General features: G+C 43.2%; 1 protein-coding gene across 4 annotated transcripts in view; it reads left to right on the forward strand.

Annotated features, from left to right (window-relative positions):
- The window catches only part of SPAG17 (sperm associated antigen 17), a 481,463-nt gene that overhangs the window by 300,228 nt on the left and 162,433 nt on the right, over window positions 1-18,802 (forward strand). For all 4 annotated transcript variants that reach the window (XR_012800093.1, XM_075592931.1, XM_075592933.1 and 1 more), the window contains exons 17-18: window positions 8,141-8,257; window positions 9,185-9,339. Coding sequence is in view for 3 of the 4 variants with exons in the window: in XM_075592931.1 (XP_075449046.1) it covers window positions 8,141-8,257; window positions 9,185-9,339 (272 nt within the window). In the remaining variant the exon portion in view is untranslated. The remainder of the gene's footprint in view (window positions 1-8,140; window positions 8,258-9,184; window positions 9,340-18,802) is intronic.

Genomic DNA, 18,802 nt, shown 5'->3' on the forward strand with positions numbered 1-18,802 from the left:
GGATCACCAGTTTGCCGCTGTGTCCCTCACACTGGTGCTACAGGGGTAGTGTCCCTAACTACTGGGCCTGTCCCTGCAGCGACCACAAGCTGAGTCGAGTCTGGCCGAGCTGGGGCCTATGGGGGTCTCTGGCCTAGTGCAGGGGTTACAGATGCCCTGAACCTACACACCATACCCCTTCCTCATCCCAGCTCCGACTGGCGTGCTCTTAGCGCACACAATGTATCTATTTGTGGAAGCAGGGAATCCTGGCAGGCCTATTGGCTACGCCTGCTCATGTGCTGCTGCAGCCCCTATGCATGATGGGGCTTGTAAGTCCCCATGGAACCCTTCACTGCTATGGCCGCCTCGCATGCATGCGCATGCACAATCGCAGCCAAAATGGTGGCGCCCTGCAAGGGGAGCCGCCGGCAGCTTCCGGCGACCAGGGCACCTGACACAACCTCCCCACGCCCCCCCCGTTCGCTGCCAGACGCAGCTGTAGCCAGAGGTAGTGGCAAACAGAGAACCAGAGGGGAACCAGGCTATACATGGGATCACCATCTCAAACGCCGAGGGGCCTAGCAAAATTGGTGCAACCCCCGTCCCAGCATTAGATGTATCGAAGCGTATCAATGCTATTAAAAACAATGGGAGTTTCTCCTTTTTATAACCCTGATACCGTTCTTTTCCATCACGTTCCCCGGTTTTACAGCAAGGAGACTACGGACTGTCTTCTATAAAGTGTGATGGAAAGCCTCATCAAACTCACCAGAGCGGCGCTATTGCACTTTCTAGAAAAGGGCCCTGTTATAATCTCGTCATGTCTTCGACTGAGCCAACTGTGCTGAAGCAGGGATATCCTGAATGCCTGACCTGTTGGTGGCCCTGGAGGAATGAAGTTGACCAGCTGTAGTCCTACTAAGACGTGCTTTATACTGGAGCTACATCACAGAAAACCTTGCTCCCCGAGTTATGGTGCATAAGGAGTGAAGACTCCCAGTATCTGAGCCCAGCTGATGAGCGCTGTTGGCCCCAGATAAAGCTTGTCTGGTCTGGAGAACATGTTGTGTAACTTCCTCTGCACCATGCTGTGCACATTGTCTGCCACCTCACATGGATAATACACACAGGATTATGCCCGCTGTCCCTGGCTCTGCTAGTTCTGTGATCATTGTGACATCACTGGGCGCAGAACGCATGTTCTAGTCCTCTGAACCCGAGATGCCGCCAGGAGCCAGCGGATCTCGTCTGTTCCGTGTCACGGGTTTCACAGCAGATGCTTTGCTGCGGCTTTGAGTTCTCGGCTCGCTCCCAAGAATGAGGAATGTGCTGTGCTGAAGCGCTTCAACCCAGCCCTGTGTAGCCAAGAAAGTGAAAGCACTTAGCCAGGCTACATTCCTCTCTGCCACTACTGCACCAGACTCCCAAGTGTACGCCACAAAGCAGTGCAATTCCTGCCGTGGAATATGCTGTGCAATAAACATGTTGCTTTGTGGAGAAATGGCACGTGAGATGAAAGAATGAGGCAGATGTTCCAGGGCTGCTGTGATCACGGCTGTGTTAAAAAAACAAACAACTAATAATAAAATAGGCATTATTTAACCCTTGCGCTGCCGCAGGGCGAGAAACACGGTGCGTCGCAATACGTTAGGATGCTAAAAAGTTAGTACTGCTAAAAAAAACTGCTGAAGTATGTTGCACGGATGTGTGTAAATATATGTGAGTGGGACTGGAGCGTTAATACCTTCACTGCTTCAGAATGCGGGCCCCACAACCGCAAAATCAATTATAATGAGATGGGAGGGTAGCTTTCTACCACTTCCTGCTGGGCGTCTTGCAGATGCAAAATGAAGGTGGCACTGCCCTTTGTTCCCATGTTTTGGGATCTGGTTGAAGCATGTTAGCCGTGATGCGAGATCACTGCTCCCCTATTCCTGTGAGAATTGCAAACATTTCCAGCATTTATTTTCAGTGACTCACGATTGCCCCGTTTATCAAATAAAAAGTGGAAAGAGGGTATAAGCTGATATTTTGAGCTTTGGCTATTGTGGTTCTACAGTATGTATAAATTCAAAATACAAATGTAAATTGATGCACCAGATACAGTAGCAATTTCATTCATCACATGTGCCAGAAAAGAAAGGAACTATTCAGTCTGTTCTAATGGCTACATCAGAACAAGGCGTTTCACCGACTGTGCTCCACGTGCAAAAATACAACAGTGACAGAAGGAAAATTACCCAACAACTGAGTAAATGACCACTATAACCACGTTTCCCCTTTCCACTATAACCACATTTCCCCTTTCCACTATAACCACGTTTCCCCTTTCCACTATAACCACATTTCCCCTTTCCACTATAACCACATTTCCCCTATCCACTATAACCACATTTCCCCTTTCCACTATAACCACATTTCCCCTTTCCACTATAACCACATTTCCCCTATCCACTATAACCACATTTCCCCTTTCCACTATAACCACGTTTCCCCTTTCCACTATAACCACGTTTCCCCTTTCCACTATAACCACGTTTCCCCTTCCCACTATAACCACGTTTCCCCTTTCCACTATAACCACGTGTCACCTTTCCACTATAACCACATTTCCCCTTTCCACTAGAACCACATTTCTCCTATCCACTATAACCACATTTCCCCTTTCCACTATAACCACATTTCCCCTTTCCACTATAACCACATTTCCCCTTTCCACTATAACCACATTTCCCCTTTCCACTAGAACCACATTTCTCCTATCCACTATAACCACATTTCCCCTTTCCACTATAACCACATTTCCCCTTTCCACTATAACCACATTTCCCCTTTCCACTATAACCACATTTCCCCTTTCCACTATAACCACATTTCCCCTATCCACTATAACCACATTTCCCCTTTCCACTATAACCACATTTCCCCTTTCCACTATAACCACATTTCCCCTTTCCACTATAACCACATTTCCCCTTTCCACTATAACCACGTTTCCCCTTTCCACTATAACCACGTTTCCCCTTTCCACTATAACCACGTTTCCCCTTCCCACTATAACCACGTTTCCCCTTTCCACTATAACCACGTGTCACCTTTCCACTATAACCACATTTCCCCTTTCCACTAGAACCACATTTCTCCTATCCACTATAACCACATTTCCCCTTTCCACTATAACCACATTTCCCCTTTCCACTATAACCACGTTTCCCCTTTCCACTATAACCACATTTCCCCTTTCCACTATAACCACATTTCCCCTTTCCACTATAATCACATTTCCCCTTTCCTCTATAACCACATTTTCCCTTTCCACTATAACCACATTTCCCCTTTCCACTATAACCACGTGTCCCCTTTCCTCCCTGTGCATCAGATTGTTTTTTGAGGAGAGTCTCCGGTGGAGTTTGGGAGGAGTCACGTGACACTCAGATATTAATTAAATGGATCAAATTGTACACTTCAATGCGTCATGTTTTTGTTTAACAGGACACGGTTTCACGGCACACGGTTTCACGGCACACGGTTTCACAGGACACGGTTTCACAGGACACAGTTTCACGGCACACGGTTTCACGGGACACGGTTTCACGGGACACGGTTTCACGGCACACGGTTTCACGGCACACGGTTTCACGGCGCACGGTTTCACGGCGCACGGTTTCACGGGACACGGGACACGGTTTCACAGGACACGGTTTCACGGCACACGGTTTCACAGGTCACGAAGAAGAAAACCATTGAGACTTTGAAAGCTTTGCACCATATCATTTCATCTATACAGCACTCTTATGTTGCTCCGCTAAAAGGTATCACAACCTGCACGAATCTCCTTCCGATCGGCATAAATACATCTACCAGGCCGTGTTGCACCAGATGTGAAACACTGGAGAATCAGCTTGGTGCATATTGCACAGTACACACGCATACACTGGAATAGTGCCCGAGTGTTGTTCTCTTGGCATGCTCCCTTTGATAAATGTGGGGCAATTCTTTTGGTGTTGCCTCAGTTAAGCAGCTGGGAGATTTTAGTAAATGCCCCAACCCCCCCAAACAGCAGGTTCTTATTTTCTCTCTCCCTCTCCATTATCTATATCACAGGGAGATCCATACGGGAGACAGTGTGAAACTGCAGGGTGATAGCTCTGCTCTCCTCTTGGGTGCTGTCCTGAAATGATCAATTATAACACCGTTCTGTATTGGATTTCTCTGACAAGTCCGTCCTTTTTTCAGATCTAGTCACTCGTTTACAAAATGCTTACGGCAGGGGTGCAAAACTCCAGTCCTCAAGCGTGCACACCACCACGTCAGGCTTTCAGGATATCCCAGCTTCAGCACAGGCTGAATCAGAGGCTCAGTCAAAGATTGAGCCTCTGATTGAGCCACCTGTACTGAAGCAGGGACTGATTCAGTCCCCTTTTCAGCACAAGTGGCTCAATCAGTTTCTTCTTCGACACAGGTGGCTTATTTTGCCACCTGTGCTGAAGCAAGGATATCCTGAAAACCTGACCTTTATGGGGGCAGGGGGGTTGAGGACTGGAGTTGAGCACCCCAGGTTTATGGTGACTGGATGCCTCTATTATAACAATCACACCGTCCTGATACCAACCCTGTGAACACAAGAGCAAGTCACTCAACGAGCGCTAGGAGTGAGCCAAACCGCTCTGCCATTCTAGGGGTGCTCCCTCTGCATTAGAGGCGCTCCCTGGAGCTGAATACAATGTCTGTATTATATCAGAGCTTGTAACTTGTAAAGAAGCCGCATTCACTGAATAAAAAGGGAACTCGTTGGAAGGTTTAACCCCTTGCTGCAAAGGTGTAAGCAGTGCTTCTCTGCCCTTTCAGGCAATGACACCGTTAAATATATTACACAAAGTGATGAAATGAAGAGTAATTCAACTGACTACTATTATTATCATCATTAAAATATTATCGTTCTTAATATTTGTACATTTTTTTTTTTTAATTCTCTCTAAACCACTTTTATAGTGAGTGCCATTTGATTCCTGTTATACGCACCTTAAAACCCACCTGCTTAACGAAGCATCCGAGTAGCTCCGTGGCTGATACTATACACCTCATACATAAACCTTGGCCCCTTGCAGACGCACTTTCCAGACGTTAGATTAGATTGTAAGCTCTTCGGGGCAGGGACTCCTTTTCCTAAATGTCACTTTTATGTCTGAAGCGCTTCCCATGATCTGTTATTTGTATTATTTGTTATTTATATGATTGTCACGTGTGTTACTGCTGTGACACGCTGTGTACATTAGTGGCTCTGTATAAATAAAGACGTACATACGGTACCCACTGTGCAAAACATGGATGCAACATTGCATATTTACACTGCCCAGACAACTGCAGTTAGTCTACGAGTTGTAAATATCATTATTCCTACAACACTATCATTCCTCCCTTGCGCAGGGTTTGAGACAGTGTGTGACCGGCAGTGAGCCTGTTCCACGCATCGCTTGCCACGGCTGTGCGCTGCACTCGTGCTGCTCAGATGGGAGACTCTTCCACTGGACCGTTCAACGCTTCTCAGTCACAGCCTGCGTGGCTTCTGGTAGCCACCTGTCTGCTACACGGCCGCGTCCCGCGCTATAAATAACCCCGTCTGGATGCTGACCCACACAGCCTGCAGATAATTACTTGCAGGACAGACAAAAGCATAACCTAACAATACAAATATTTACATTATGGTGACCATAAAAGAAATCAAAGGCAAAAGGCAGTTTGGCAGCTTTTGGTACGGATAAAACTTTCCCCAGCTGGTTGCAATATAAAGTTGGATGGAGAGAGACAGCGAGTGGTGGGCCGTAAGAACGCCCTTCTTTTACTGACCTAGTGCTGATGCAGGAGGAACGAACCGAGAAACTGATGCAGGATACAATGCCTTTTGTTTTGTTTTTTGTTGTTGTTGTTTTTTTTTTTATAATTTAGATCTTTTTTTTTTTTTTTAATTGTTTCAATAATGACGGGAAGAAGAAAATAACCCAGCGATCAACATTTGAAAGAAAGCAAGAAATTGCTCAATTACGTAGTAGATTACTGAAACGACCACTTCCTACAATTACTCATGTTATGTCCCAGAGGAAGAGGCACATGAAAAACACGGGGGCACTGTTGTCCTGTTAGCACAATGTTCTTATATTTGGCACGTTGAGTCCAGTGCACTTGGACAGGTTCCGGATATGTGTTACAGTCCCCGGAGCGCAGGTTCATTCTAATAGTTGGGACACTAAGGGTCTGCCTCGTGCATGCACAGATGAGGGTCACTGATTGACCTGCCATCTCCAGTATTAGGGTTATCAAACAATTACAAACCATAGCACAACCTTGAAAATGTATTAATCAGAACTGTCCCAATTTTAGTGCCATGAATTCCAATCCATATTTACAGATTACAACTCCTCCGGATATACTGTAGTTTGATATTTACTGGTAAATCCCCAAAAAGCACCGTTACGGGTTGCTAGGTAACCCATAACGTTGCCTCTTTTCCCACATATGGTAAGACATTGTACATTACTTTTGACAAACCCTCCATGTTGCATACGCTGTAAAATCTAAGGCAACGGACATGTAGCCTCTCGACTGAGCCTCTGATTGAGAAAACCTGTGCTGAGGCTAGGATATCCTGAAAACGTGACCTGTTGGGGTGGGGGGGGGGGGGTTGGAGCTTGAGGACAGGAGTTGAGCTCCCTGCTTTATCACATCACACTGATGTTGTGGTTCCAGCTCTCTTCTGGACCTTCCTCTCAAATGGGACCAAAACATCAGTCTGATAGTAAAGAGGCATCACCTCTTCCACCAGACTGGTCCACACGCCCACTGGGGGTGATTATGGAAATATGTGAGGTCCCAGGCACAGTTCCCCGCACTAGTGAGACATTCCTTTTTGGTTACTGAACTGGGGACTCAAGCCCGCGGCGGCTTCACACGCCAACCCCAGCAAAATAACGGCGGGTCTTACTTTATTCTTTTCCCAGCTTCTTTCTCTCCTCCACTCACTATCTTCCCCCACTCCTTTCTCTCTCCCTCCTTTCTCTCTCCCTCCTCTCTCTCTCCTTTCTCTCTCCCTCCTCTCTCTCTCCCTCCTCTCTCTCTCCCTCCTCTCTCTCTCCTTTCTCTCTCTCCCTCCTCTCTCTCTCCTTTCTCTCTCTCTCCTTTCTCTCTCTCTCCTTTCTCTCTCTCTCCTTTCTCTCTCTCTCTCTCTCTCTCTCTCTCTCTCTCTCTCTCTCTCTCTCTCCCTCTCTCTCCCTCTCTCTCTCTCTCCCTCTCTCTCTCTCCCTCTCTCCTTCCCTCCTTTCTCCCTCCTTTCTCTCTCCTTTCTCTCTCCTTTCTCCCTCCTTTCTGTCTCCTTTCTCTTTTCTCCCTACTTTCTCTCTCCTTTCTCTCTCCTTTCTCTCTCCTCTCTCTCTCTCTCTCTCTCTCTCTCTCTCTCTCTCTCTCTCTCTCTCTCTCCCCTTTCTCCTTTCTCCCTACTTTCTCTCTCCTTTCTCTCTCTCCTTTCTCTCTCCTTTCTCTCTCTCTCTCCTTTCTCATTTATCCCTACTTTCTCTCTCCTTTCTCTCTCCTTTCTCTCTCCCTCCTTTCTCCCTACTTTCTCTCTCCTTTCTCCCTCCTTTCTCTCTCCTTTCTCTGTCCACCGCATCTTTCATTTCATACCCTATGATGTCATCAATTCTTCCCGCCTCTCTCCTCCTCCAGCATCTAACTTTAAGATGTGAACTCTTTAAATGCAAGGTGTGCTCCCCCAAACATATGCTTCATCTAAGCAGTCACATGACCCCCTCCCACTAAAACTGCAGAATTGCCCATTACAGACTATGACAATTGGCAGATAAGACATTTAACGTGAAAGCATATTAACCCCTCGTATAACAGACAGAAACAAATACATTCAGGGAGGGTGTGGATCTTTTCCAGATTGTTTAAATGCATTGCCTGAGGATGAGAGAGATAATGCAATTAGTTACATATCACAGCAACTGAGGTTCTTAGCTTGCATGCTGTATATGCAATAAACATATACGATGAATATACCCGATACATAACTCTGTATTCACTTAGAGAAGCTCACTTTGGAACTCTTTAAATGCTATGTTCCTCCCTTAAACGCAGCCCGTGTAACAAGCCTGTTCACTTCCAGGATGAAATGGAGAAGGAGATCCCGAAGGCAGACCTTGAAGACATTCAGAGGACGCAGAAGAGGTCTCTGACTGAATGGTGCTATGCTGAACATTATGAGCCAAACCTTCTTATTCAGGTACAGAGCAGCAAAGACTATTTATTACCTTGTAGAACGGGGGGGGGGGGGGGGAGGAGGGGGTTGGTGATGGAGTCGCCCAGTTTATTCCTACAGTACCACTCACAGATAAGAGTGACCAACTCCAGTCCTGAGAGGCCACCAACAGGACAGGTATTAGGGATATCCCTGCTTCAGCACAGGTGGCAAAATCATTTTGACTGAGCTACTGATTGAGCCACCTGTGCTGAAGCAGGGATAAACCCGTGCATTAGGGTTACACAATGACATAGAAGCACCATGCCCCCATGGCACATTCAGTTGCAAAGCTTCCATACAGCAAGTCCTCACATGGGTTTTCGCCAAGAACTCCAAACTTCTGCTTGCCTTATATATTCAAAAACAAGGTTTCCGCAAAATAATTGCATTAAGGGGATTGTAAGGGGTCTTCCAGATCCGGGTGGAAACCAAAGCCTAGAAGGCCGTCCCAGTCTGCACTTATTAGGCTAAAGCCTATGAGTGTCTCTCCTTCACCCACCTCGTCCAGGGGCGGCCAACTCCAGTCCTCAAGAGCCACAAACAGGTCAGGTTTTAACACTATCCCTGCTTCAGCATAGGTCGCACAATCAGTGGCTCAGTCAACGACTACACCACCTGTGCTGAAGCAGAGATAGCCTTAAAACCTGACCTGTTAGTGGCCTTTGAGGAATGGAGTTGACCACTCCTGACCTAGCCCATAAATTGACCTACTGGCCTTCGTTGCTGTTGTGTAACTGTCAGAATTCCCTCCTCCCACAGGACTATCCCCTTGATGTACAGTACCCTCATTTCTATTCCCTTCCTTTGCAATCAGGGAGGAGTGGTGCCACCTCATCCTAATAAAATGATGTATAATTCTTTATTTGTCTTGCATGTTCATAACGCGCATACTGTACATGGCTGTTGCAGGTCTTGCATGATGCAGCCCAGTCGTACAGGTGCACGGATTCCTATTATCACACCCAGGACAACTCTCTGCTTCTCATTCTGCACAACCCCATGAACCCTGTCCGTCAGAGCCAGGAGTCCTGGGATATGGCTCTCCACTCCAACGTCAGCTTCAGGTCTGTCGTGCAATGTGCTGCATCCCTCAGCAGTTTCAGGGGCTCCCAGAAAGGGAGCATGCTGCCATATCTAACCGTTCTCTACTGCTTTGCACGTTTACTTGTTATTGCAATTGTCCCTGTCATTTCCTTTTGGGACAAAAATCTTCCAGCATGAAACAACAACTGAATTACTCTTCCTTTCTTGTTATCTTTCGTTAAGGGAGTTACAGTTATAACAGATTTCAGGTACTCCATTGTATCCTCGTCATCATCTTCCCATGCAAACAGGACGCCATGATTCACAATCAACTCATGTAGTAAATCTGCAGAATCAATAAGACGCCATTCCTCCGTTATAACCGGATTAGCAGTCTCGCTTGGTTGCGATCCTTGGTCAACTATCTTAGAAGATATTTTAAAAACATTCATATTTACCAATTCCTTACGATCCAGTGATTCAGAAGGAAAGATGTTGTTTTCATGCGATCCGCCACTGCTTAAATTAGTTACAACACTGAACACTTAAATTAGTTACAACACAGACCTTGTAGTAACCACTAGGGTTGCCAGGTGTCCAGTATTGAACTGGACTGTCCTGTATTTGGACCCTCTGTCCAGTAGAAAATTAGAAGTAATACTGGACATGCATGTGTCCGGTATTGCCTCTCTGGATGTGACATGACCGGCTTTGGGGGCTGCGGGATTTCTCCGAGCAGGACCTTTGCGAGGGGGCTGGGCAGCTTCTTCCATTCTGATTGGCTGCATTACCCAGCAGCAGCCAATCGGGGGGAGGTGTCAGGAGCCTGAGGGTAGGGCCAAGGAAAGAAGGAAACAACATGGTGTGGAGAGAGAGGTGTGTGTGTCTTCTGAGTGTGTGTGTGTCACACCTTTCACCATTGTGTCGAGTATTTTTGGAGAAGCTACCTGGCAACCCTAGTAACCACACAGGAACTGGACCTCTCTGGAACTCTGGATACACGGTGTAATTATAAATCCACAGGAGACTGGAAGCTATCAGCTGTGTTGCATCTCTCCTCCTAATCCAGCACTTAGTTTTAGAATTTAAAAACAAATTGCAGTCCCAGGGACAGCCACCGGTGTATGCCCCCAATAATGTCCGAGATGAACACCTGCCTAGTGGCAACAATGAGTCAATTGCTAATCTGGATGCAGACACACCCAGTCCACTAGTGGTTTAGGAGAAGAAACTCAATGCGGTGTGGCTGAAGGTTCGGCGATAAAACAAAATATCCAAGTAGGGTTCTTTCTCAGTTTAGAACTTTATTTCTTTACTACATGTATAGAGATAGGAGCAGGATGAAAACTGTTACAAATAATTGTACAGTATGAAAGCAATCAAACGTATACACTACTCATTACTGTGTCATCTGAGTTATATTAGTGATGAATATAGGCTAAACTCCCTAATAAATACTAAGATATTCCGTCGTTTATTAGAGTTCAATCCTGGTACCGTCTATCAAGCTGGATTTTCCGTGTTCCAAAATAATTGGTCTGTTGTACTGTCTCTCTCCCTATCAGGCACAACCAGAATATATTACCCGTCTTCACCGTCACCGTGACTAGCCTTCCTATAACCCGTCTTCACCTACACCGTGACTAGCCTTCCTATTACCCGTCTTCACCGTCACCGTGACTAGCCTTCCTATTACCCGTCTTCACCTTCACTAGCCTTCCTATTACCCGTCTTCACCTTCACTAGCCTTCCTATTACCCGTCTTCACCGTCACCGTGACTAGCCTTCCTATTACCCGTCTTCACCATCACCGTGACTAGCCTTCATATTACCCGTCTTCACCTTCATCGTGACTTGCCTTCATATTACCCGTCTTCACCTTCACCGTGACTACCCTTCCTATTACCCGTCTTCGCCGTCACCGTTACTAGCCTTCATATTACCCGTCTTCACCGTCACCAAGACTCGCCTTCATATTACCTGTCTTCACCTTCACCGTGACTACCCTTCCTATTACCCGTCTTCGCCGTCACCGTTACTAGCCTTCCTATTACCCGTGTTCACCGTCACCATTACTAGCCTTCCTATTACCCGTCTTCACCTTCACCGTGACTAGCCTTCCTATTACCCATTTTCACCGTCACCGTGACTAGCCTTCCTATTACCCGTCTTCACTTTCACTGTGACTAGCCTTCATATTACCCGTCTTCACCTTCACCGTGACTAGCCTTCCTATTACCCGTCTTCACCTTCACCGTGACTAGCCTTCATATTACCCGTCTTCACCGTCACCGTGACTAGCCTTCCTATTACCCGTCTTCACCTTCACCGTGACTAGCCTTCCTATTACCCGTCTTCACTTTCACTGTGACTAGCCTTCCTATTACCCGTCTTCACTTTCACTGTGACTAGCCTTCATATTACCCGTCTTCACCTTCACCGTGACTAGCCTTCCTATTACCCGTCTTCCCTTCACCGTGACTAGCCTTCCTATTACATGTCTTCACTTTCACTGTGACTAGCCTTCATATTACCCGTCTTCACCTTCACCGTGACTAGCCTTCCTATTACCCGTCTTCACCGTCACCATTACTAGCCTTCCTATTACCCGTCTTCACCTTCACCGTGACTAGCCTTCCTATTACCCGTCGTCACCGTTACTAGCCTTCATATTACCCGTCTTCACCTTCACCGTTACTAGCCTTCCTATTACCCGTCTTTCCTTCACCTTGACTAGCCTTCATATTACCCGTCTTCCCTTCACCGTGACTAGCCTTCCTATTACCCGTCGTCACCGTCACCGTTACTAGCCTTCATATTACCCGTCTTCCCTTCACCGTGACTAGCCTTCCTATTACCCGTCTTCACCTTCACCGTGACTAGCCTTCCTATTACCCGTCGTCACCGTCACCGTTACTAGCCTTCATATTACCCGTCTTCACCTTCACCGTTACTAGCCTTCCTATTACCCGTCTTTCCTTCACCGTGACTAGCCTTCCTATTACCCGTCTTCACCTTCACCGTGACTAGCCTTCCTATTACCCATCTTCACCTTCACCGTGACTAGCCTTCCTATTACCCGTCGTCACCATCACCGTTACTAGCCTTCATATTACCCGTCTTCACCTTCACCGTGACTAGCTTTCCTATTACCCGTCGTCACCGTCACCGTTACTAGCCTTCATATTACCCGTCTTCACCTTCACCGTGACTAGCCTTCCTATTACCCGTCTTTCCTTCACCTTGACTAGCCTTCCTATTACCTGTCTTCCCTTCACCGTGACTAGCCTTCATATTAACCGGCTTCACTGTCACCGTTACTAGCCTTCCTATTACCCGTCTTCCATTCACCGTGACTAGCCTTCCTATTACCCGTCTTCCCTTCACCGTGACTAGCTTTCCTATTACCCGTCTTCCCTTCACCGTGACTAGCCTTCATATTAACCGTCTTCACCGTCACCGTTACTAGCCTTCCTATTACCTGTCTTCCCTTCACCGTGACTAGCCTTCCTGTCATGGAACAGAAATACCCCTTTCTGCCTTCTCTGTTTCACCCATACCCCCCCCCCCCTTTCCTAGGCAGTTCTGCCTGCTAGCTGTATTTGGATGTTACTTTCCTTGCAGTTTCACTCCCAGTGCCGATGGAATGGATATCCGTGCGTGTATAAGAATGGATATCAGTGTGTATAAGAATGGATATCCGTGCGTGTATAAGAATGGATATCAGTGTGTATAAGAATTTATATCAGTGTGTATAAGAATGGATATCCGTGTGTATAAGAATGGATATCCGTGCGTGTATAAGAATGGATATCAGTGTGTATAAGAATTTATATCAGTGTGTATAAGAATGGATATCAGCGCGTATAAGAATGGATATCAGCGTGTATAAGAATGGATATCAGCGTGTATAAGAATGGATATCAGTGTGTATAAGAATGGATATCAGCGTGTATAAGAATGGATATCAGCGTGTATAAGAATGGATATCAGCGTGTATAAGAATGGATATCAGCGTGTATAAGAATGGATATCAGCGTGTATAAGAATGGATATCAGCGTGTACAGTATAAGAATGGATATCAGTGTGTATAAGAATGGATATCAGCGTGCGTGTATAAGAATGGATATCAGTGTGTATAAGAATGGATATCAGCGTGTATAAGAATGGATATCAGTGTGTATAAGAATGGATATCAGCGTGTATAAGAATGGATATCAGCGTGTATAAGAATGGATATCCGTGCGTGTATAAGAATGGATATCAGTGTGTATAAGAATGGATATCAGTGTGTATAAGAATGGATATCAGAGTGTATAAGAATGGATATCAGCGTGTATAAGAATGGATATCAGCGTGTATAAGAAGGGATATCAGCGTGTATAAGAATGGATATCAGCGTGTGTATAAGAATGGATATCTGTGTGTATAAGAATGGATATCGGCGTGTATAAGAATGGATATCAGCGCGTATAAGAATGGATATCAGCGTGTATAAGAATGGATATCAGCGTGTATAAGAATGGATATCAGCGTGTACAGTATAAGAATGGATATCAGTGTGTATAAGAATGGATATCAGCGTGTGTGTATAAGAATGGATATCAGTGTGTATAAGAATGGATATCAGCGTGTATAAGAATGGATATCAGCGTGTGTATAAGAATGGATATCAGCGTGTATAAGAATGGATATCAGCGTGTGTATAAGAATGGATATCAGCGTGTATAAGAATGGATATCAGCGTGTGTATAAGAATGGATATCAGTGTGTATAAGAATGGATATCTGTGTGTATAAGAATGGATATCAGCGTGTATAAGAATGGATATCAGCGTGTACAGTATAAGAATGGATATCAGTGTGTATAAGAATGGATATCAGCGTGTGTGTATAAGAATGGATATCAGTGTGTATAAGAATGGATATCAGTGTGTATAAGAATTTATATCAGTGTGTATAAGAATGGATATCAGCGTGTATAAGAATGGATATCAGCGTGTATAAGAATGGATATCAGTGTGTATAAGAATGGATATCAGTATGTATAAGAATGGATATCAGCGTGTATAAGAATGGATATCAGCGTGTACAGTATAAGAATGGATATCAGTGTGTATAAGAATTTATATCAGTGTGTATAAGAATGGATATCAGCGTGTATAAGAATGGATATCAGCGTGTGTATAAGAATGGATATCAGCGCGTATAAGAATGGATATCAGCGTGTATAAGAATGGATATCAGCGTGTATAAGAATGGATATCAGTGTGTATAAGAATGGATATCAGCGTGTATAAGAATGGATATCAGCGTGTATAAGAATGGATATCAGCGTGTATAAGAATGGATATCAGCGTGTATAAGAATGGATATCAGCGTGTACAGTATAAGAATGGATATCAGTGTGTATAAGAATGGATATCAGCGTGCGTGTATAAGAATGGATATCAGTGTGTATAAGAATGGATATCAGCGTGTATAAGAATGGATATCAGTGTGTATAAGAATGGATATCAGCGTGTATAAGAATGGATATCAGCGTGTATAAGAATGGATATCCGTGCGTGTATAAGAATGGATATCAGTGTGTATAAGAATGGATATCAGTGTGTATAAGAATGGATATCAGAGTGTATAAGAATGGATATCAGCGTGTATAAGAATGGATATCAGCGTGTATAAGAAGGGATATCAGCGTGTATAAGAATGGATATCAGCGTGTGTATAAGAATGGATATCTGTGTGTATAAGAATGGATATCGGCGTGTATAAGAATGGATATCAGCGCGTATAAGAATGGATATCAGCGTGTATAAGAATGGATATCAGCGTGTATAAGAATGGATATCAGCGTGTACAGTATAAGAATGGATATCAGTGTGTATAAGAATGGATATCAGCGTGTGTGTATAAGAATGGATATCAGTGTGTATAAGAATGGATATCAGCGTGTATAAGAATGGATATCAGCGTGTGTATAAGAATGGATATCAGCGTGTATAAGAATGGATATCAGCGTGTGTATAAGAATGGATATCAGCGTGTATAAGAATGGATATCAGCGTGTGTATAAGAATGGATATCAGTGTGTATAAGAATGGATATCTGTGTGTATAAGAATGGATATCAGCGTGTATAAGAATGGATATCAGCGTGTACAGTATAAGAATGGATATCAGTGTGTATAAGAATGGATATCAGCGTGTGTGTATAAGAATGGATATCAGTGTGTATAAGAATGGATATCAGTGTGTATAAGAATTTATATCAGTGTGTATAAGAATGGATATCAGCGTGTATAAGAATGGATATCAGCGTGTATAAGAATGGATATCAGTGTGTATAAGAATGGATATCAGTGTGTATAAGAATGGATATCAGTATGTATAAGAATGGATATCAGAGTGTATAAGAATGGATATCAGCGTGTACAGTATAAGAATGGATATCAGTGTGTATAAGAATTTATATCAGTGTGTATAAGAATGGATATCAGCGTGTATAAGAATGGATATCAGCGTGTGTATAAGAATGGATATCAGCGTGTGTATAAGAATAGATATCAGCGTGTATAAGAATGGATATCAGCGTGTATAAGAATGGATATCAGCGTGTACAGTATAAGAATGGATATCAGTGTGTATAAGAATGGATATCAGCGTGTGTGTATAAGAATGGATATCAGCGTGTGTGTATAAGAATGGATATCAGTGTGTATAAGAATGGATATCCGTGTGTGTATAAGAATGGATATCAGCGTGTGTGTATAAGAATGGATATCAGCGTGTATAAGAATGGATATCGCGTGTATAAGAATGGATATCAGCGTGTATAAGAATGGATATCCGTGTGTGTATAAGAATGGATATCAGCGTGTGTGTATAAGAATGGATATCAGTGTGTATAAGAATGGATATCGCGTGTATAAGAATGGATATCAGTGTGTATAAGAATGGATATCAGCGTGTGTATAAGAATGGATATCAGTGTGTATAAGAATGGATATCAGCGTGTGTATAAGAATGGATATCAGCGTGTGTATAAGAATGGATATCAGCGTGTATAAGAATGGATATCAGAGTGTATAAGAATGGATATCAGCGTGTATAAGAATGGATATCAGCGTGTATAAGAATGGATATCTGCGTGTATAAGAATGGATATCAGTGTGTATAAGAATGGATATCAGTGTGTATAAGAATGGATATCAGAGTGTATAAGAATGGATATCAGTGTGTATAAGAATGGATATCCGTGCGTGTATAAGAATAGATATCAGTGTGTATAAGAATGGATATCCGTGTGTGTATAAGAATGGATATCCGTGCGTGTATAAGAATGGATATCAGTGTGTATAAGAATGGATATCAGTGTGTATAAGAATGGATATCAGTGTGTATAAGAATGGATATCAGAGTGTATAAGAATGGATATCAGTGTGTATAAGAATGGATAGCAGCGTGTATAAGAATGGATATCAGCGTGTATAAGAATGGATATCAGCGTGTATAAGAATGGATATCGGCGTGTATAAGAATGGATATCAGTGTGTATAAGAATGGATATCAGTGTGTATAAGAATGGATATCCGTGTGTGTATAAGAATGGATATCAGCGTGTATAAGAATGGATATCAGTGTGTATAAGAATGGATATCAGTGTGTATAAGAATGGATATCAGCGTGTATAAGAATGGATATCGGCGTGTATAAGAATGGATATCAGTGTGTATAAGAATGGATATCAGTGTGTATAAGAATGGATATCCGTGTGTGTATAAGAATGGATATCAGCGTGTATAAGAATGGATATCAGCGTGTATAAGAATGGATATCAGTGTGTATAAGAATGGATATCAGTGTGTATAAGAATGGATATCCGTGCGTGTATAAGAATGGATATCAGCGTGTATAAGAATGGATATCAGTGTGTATAAGAATGGATATCAGTGTGTATAAGAATGGATATCCGTGTGTGTATAAGAATGGATATCAGTGTGTATAAGAATGGATATCCGTGCGTGTATAAGAATGGATATCAGTGTGTATAAGAATGGATATCTGTGTGTATAAGAATGGATATCAGCGTGTATAAGAATGGATATCAGCGTGTATAAGAATGGATATCAGCGTGTGTATAAGAATGGATATCAGTGTGTATAAGAATGGATATCAGTGTGTATAAGAATGGATATCAGCGTGTATAAGAATGGATATCAGCGTGTATAAGAATGGATATCAGTGTGTATAAGAATGGATATCAGTGTGTATAAGAATGGATATCAGCGTGTATAAGAATGGATATCAGCGTGTGTATAAGAATGGATATCAGCGTGTATAAGAATGGATATCAGTGTGTATAAGAATGGATATCAGTGTGTATAAGAATGGATATCCGTGCGTGTATAAGAATGGATATCAGCGTGTATAAGAATTTATATCAGTGTGTATAAGAATAGATATCAGTGTGTATAAGAATGGATATCCGTGTGTGTATAAGAATGGATATCAGCGTGTATAAGAATGGATATCAGTGTGTATAAGAATTTATATCAGCGTGTATAAGAATGGATATCAGTGTGTATAAGAATTTATATCAGCGTGTATAAGAATTTATATCAGTGTGTATAAGAATAGATATCCGTGTGTGTATAAGAATAGATATCAGTGTGTATAAGAATGGATATCCGTGTGTGTATAAGAATGGATATCAGCGTGTGTATAAGAATGGATATCAGTGTGTATAAGAATGGATATCAGCGTGTATAAGAATGGATATCAGCGTGTGTATAAGAATGGATATCAGCGTGTATAAGAATGGATATCAGTGTGTATAAGAATGGATATCAGTGTGTATAAGAATGGATATCCGTGCGTGTATAAGAATGGATATCAGCGTGTATAAGAATTTATATCAGTGTGTATAAGAATAGATATCAGTGTGTATAAGAATGGATATCCGTGTGTGTATAAGAATGGATATCAGCGTGTATAAGAATGGATATCAGTGTGTATAAGAATTTATATCAGCGTGTATAAGAATGGATATCAGTGTGTATAAGAATTTATATCAGCGTGTATAAGAATTTATATCAGTGTGTATAAGAATAGATATCCGTGTGTGTATAAGAATAGATATCAGTGTGTATAAGAATGGATATCCGTGTGTGTATAAGAATGGATATCAGCGTGTGTATAAGAATGGATATCAGCGTGTGTATAAGAATGGATATCAGCGTGTATAAGAATGGATATCAGTGTGTATAAGAATGGATATCAGCGTGTGTGTATAAGAATGGATATCAGCGTGTATAAGAATGGATATCAGCGTGTATAAGAATGGATATCAGCGTGTGTAAGAATGGATATCAGCGTGTATAAGAATGGATATCAGCGCGTATAAGAATGGATATCAGCGTGTGTATAAGAATGGATATCAGCGTGTGTATAAGAATGGATATCAGCGTGTATAAGAATGGATATCAGCGTGTATAAGAATGGA

The sequence above is a fragment of the Ascaphus truei genome, chromosome 3, assembly GCF_040206685.1.
Source record: "Ascaphus truei isolate aAscTru1 chromosome 3, aAscTru1.hap1, whole genome shotgun sequence".
In the NCBI taxonomy this organism is placed as follows: domain Eukaryota; kingdom Metazoa; phylum Chordata; class Amphibia; order Anura; family Ascaphidae; genus Ascaphus; species Ascaphus truei.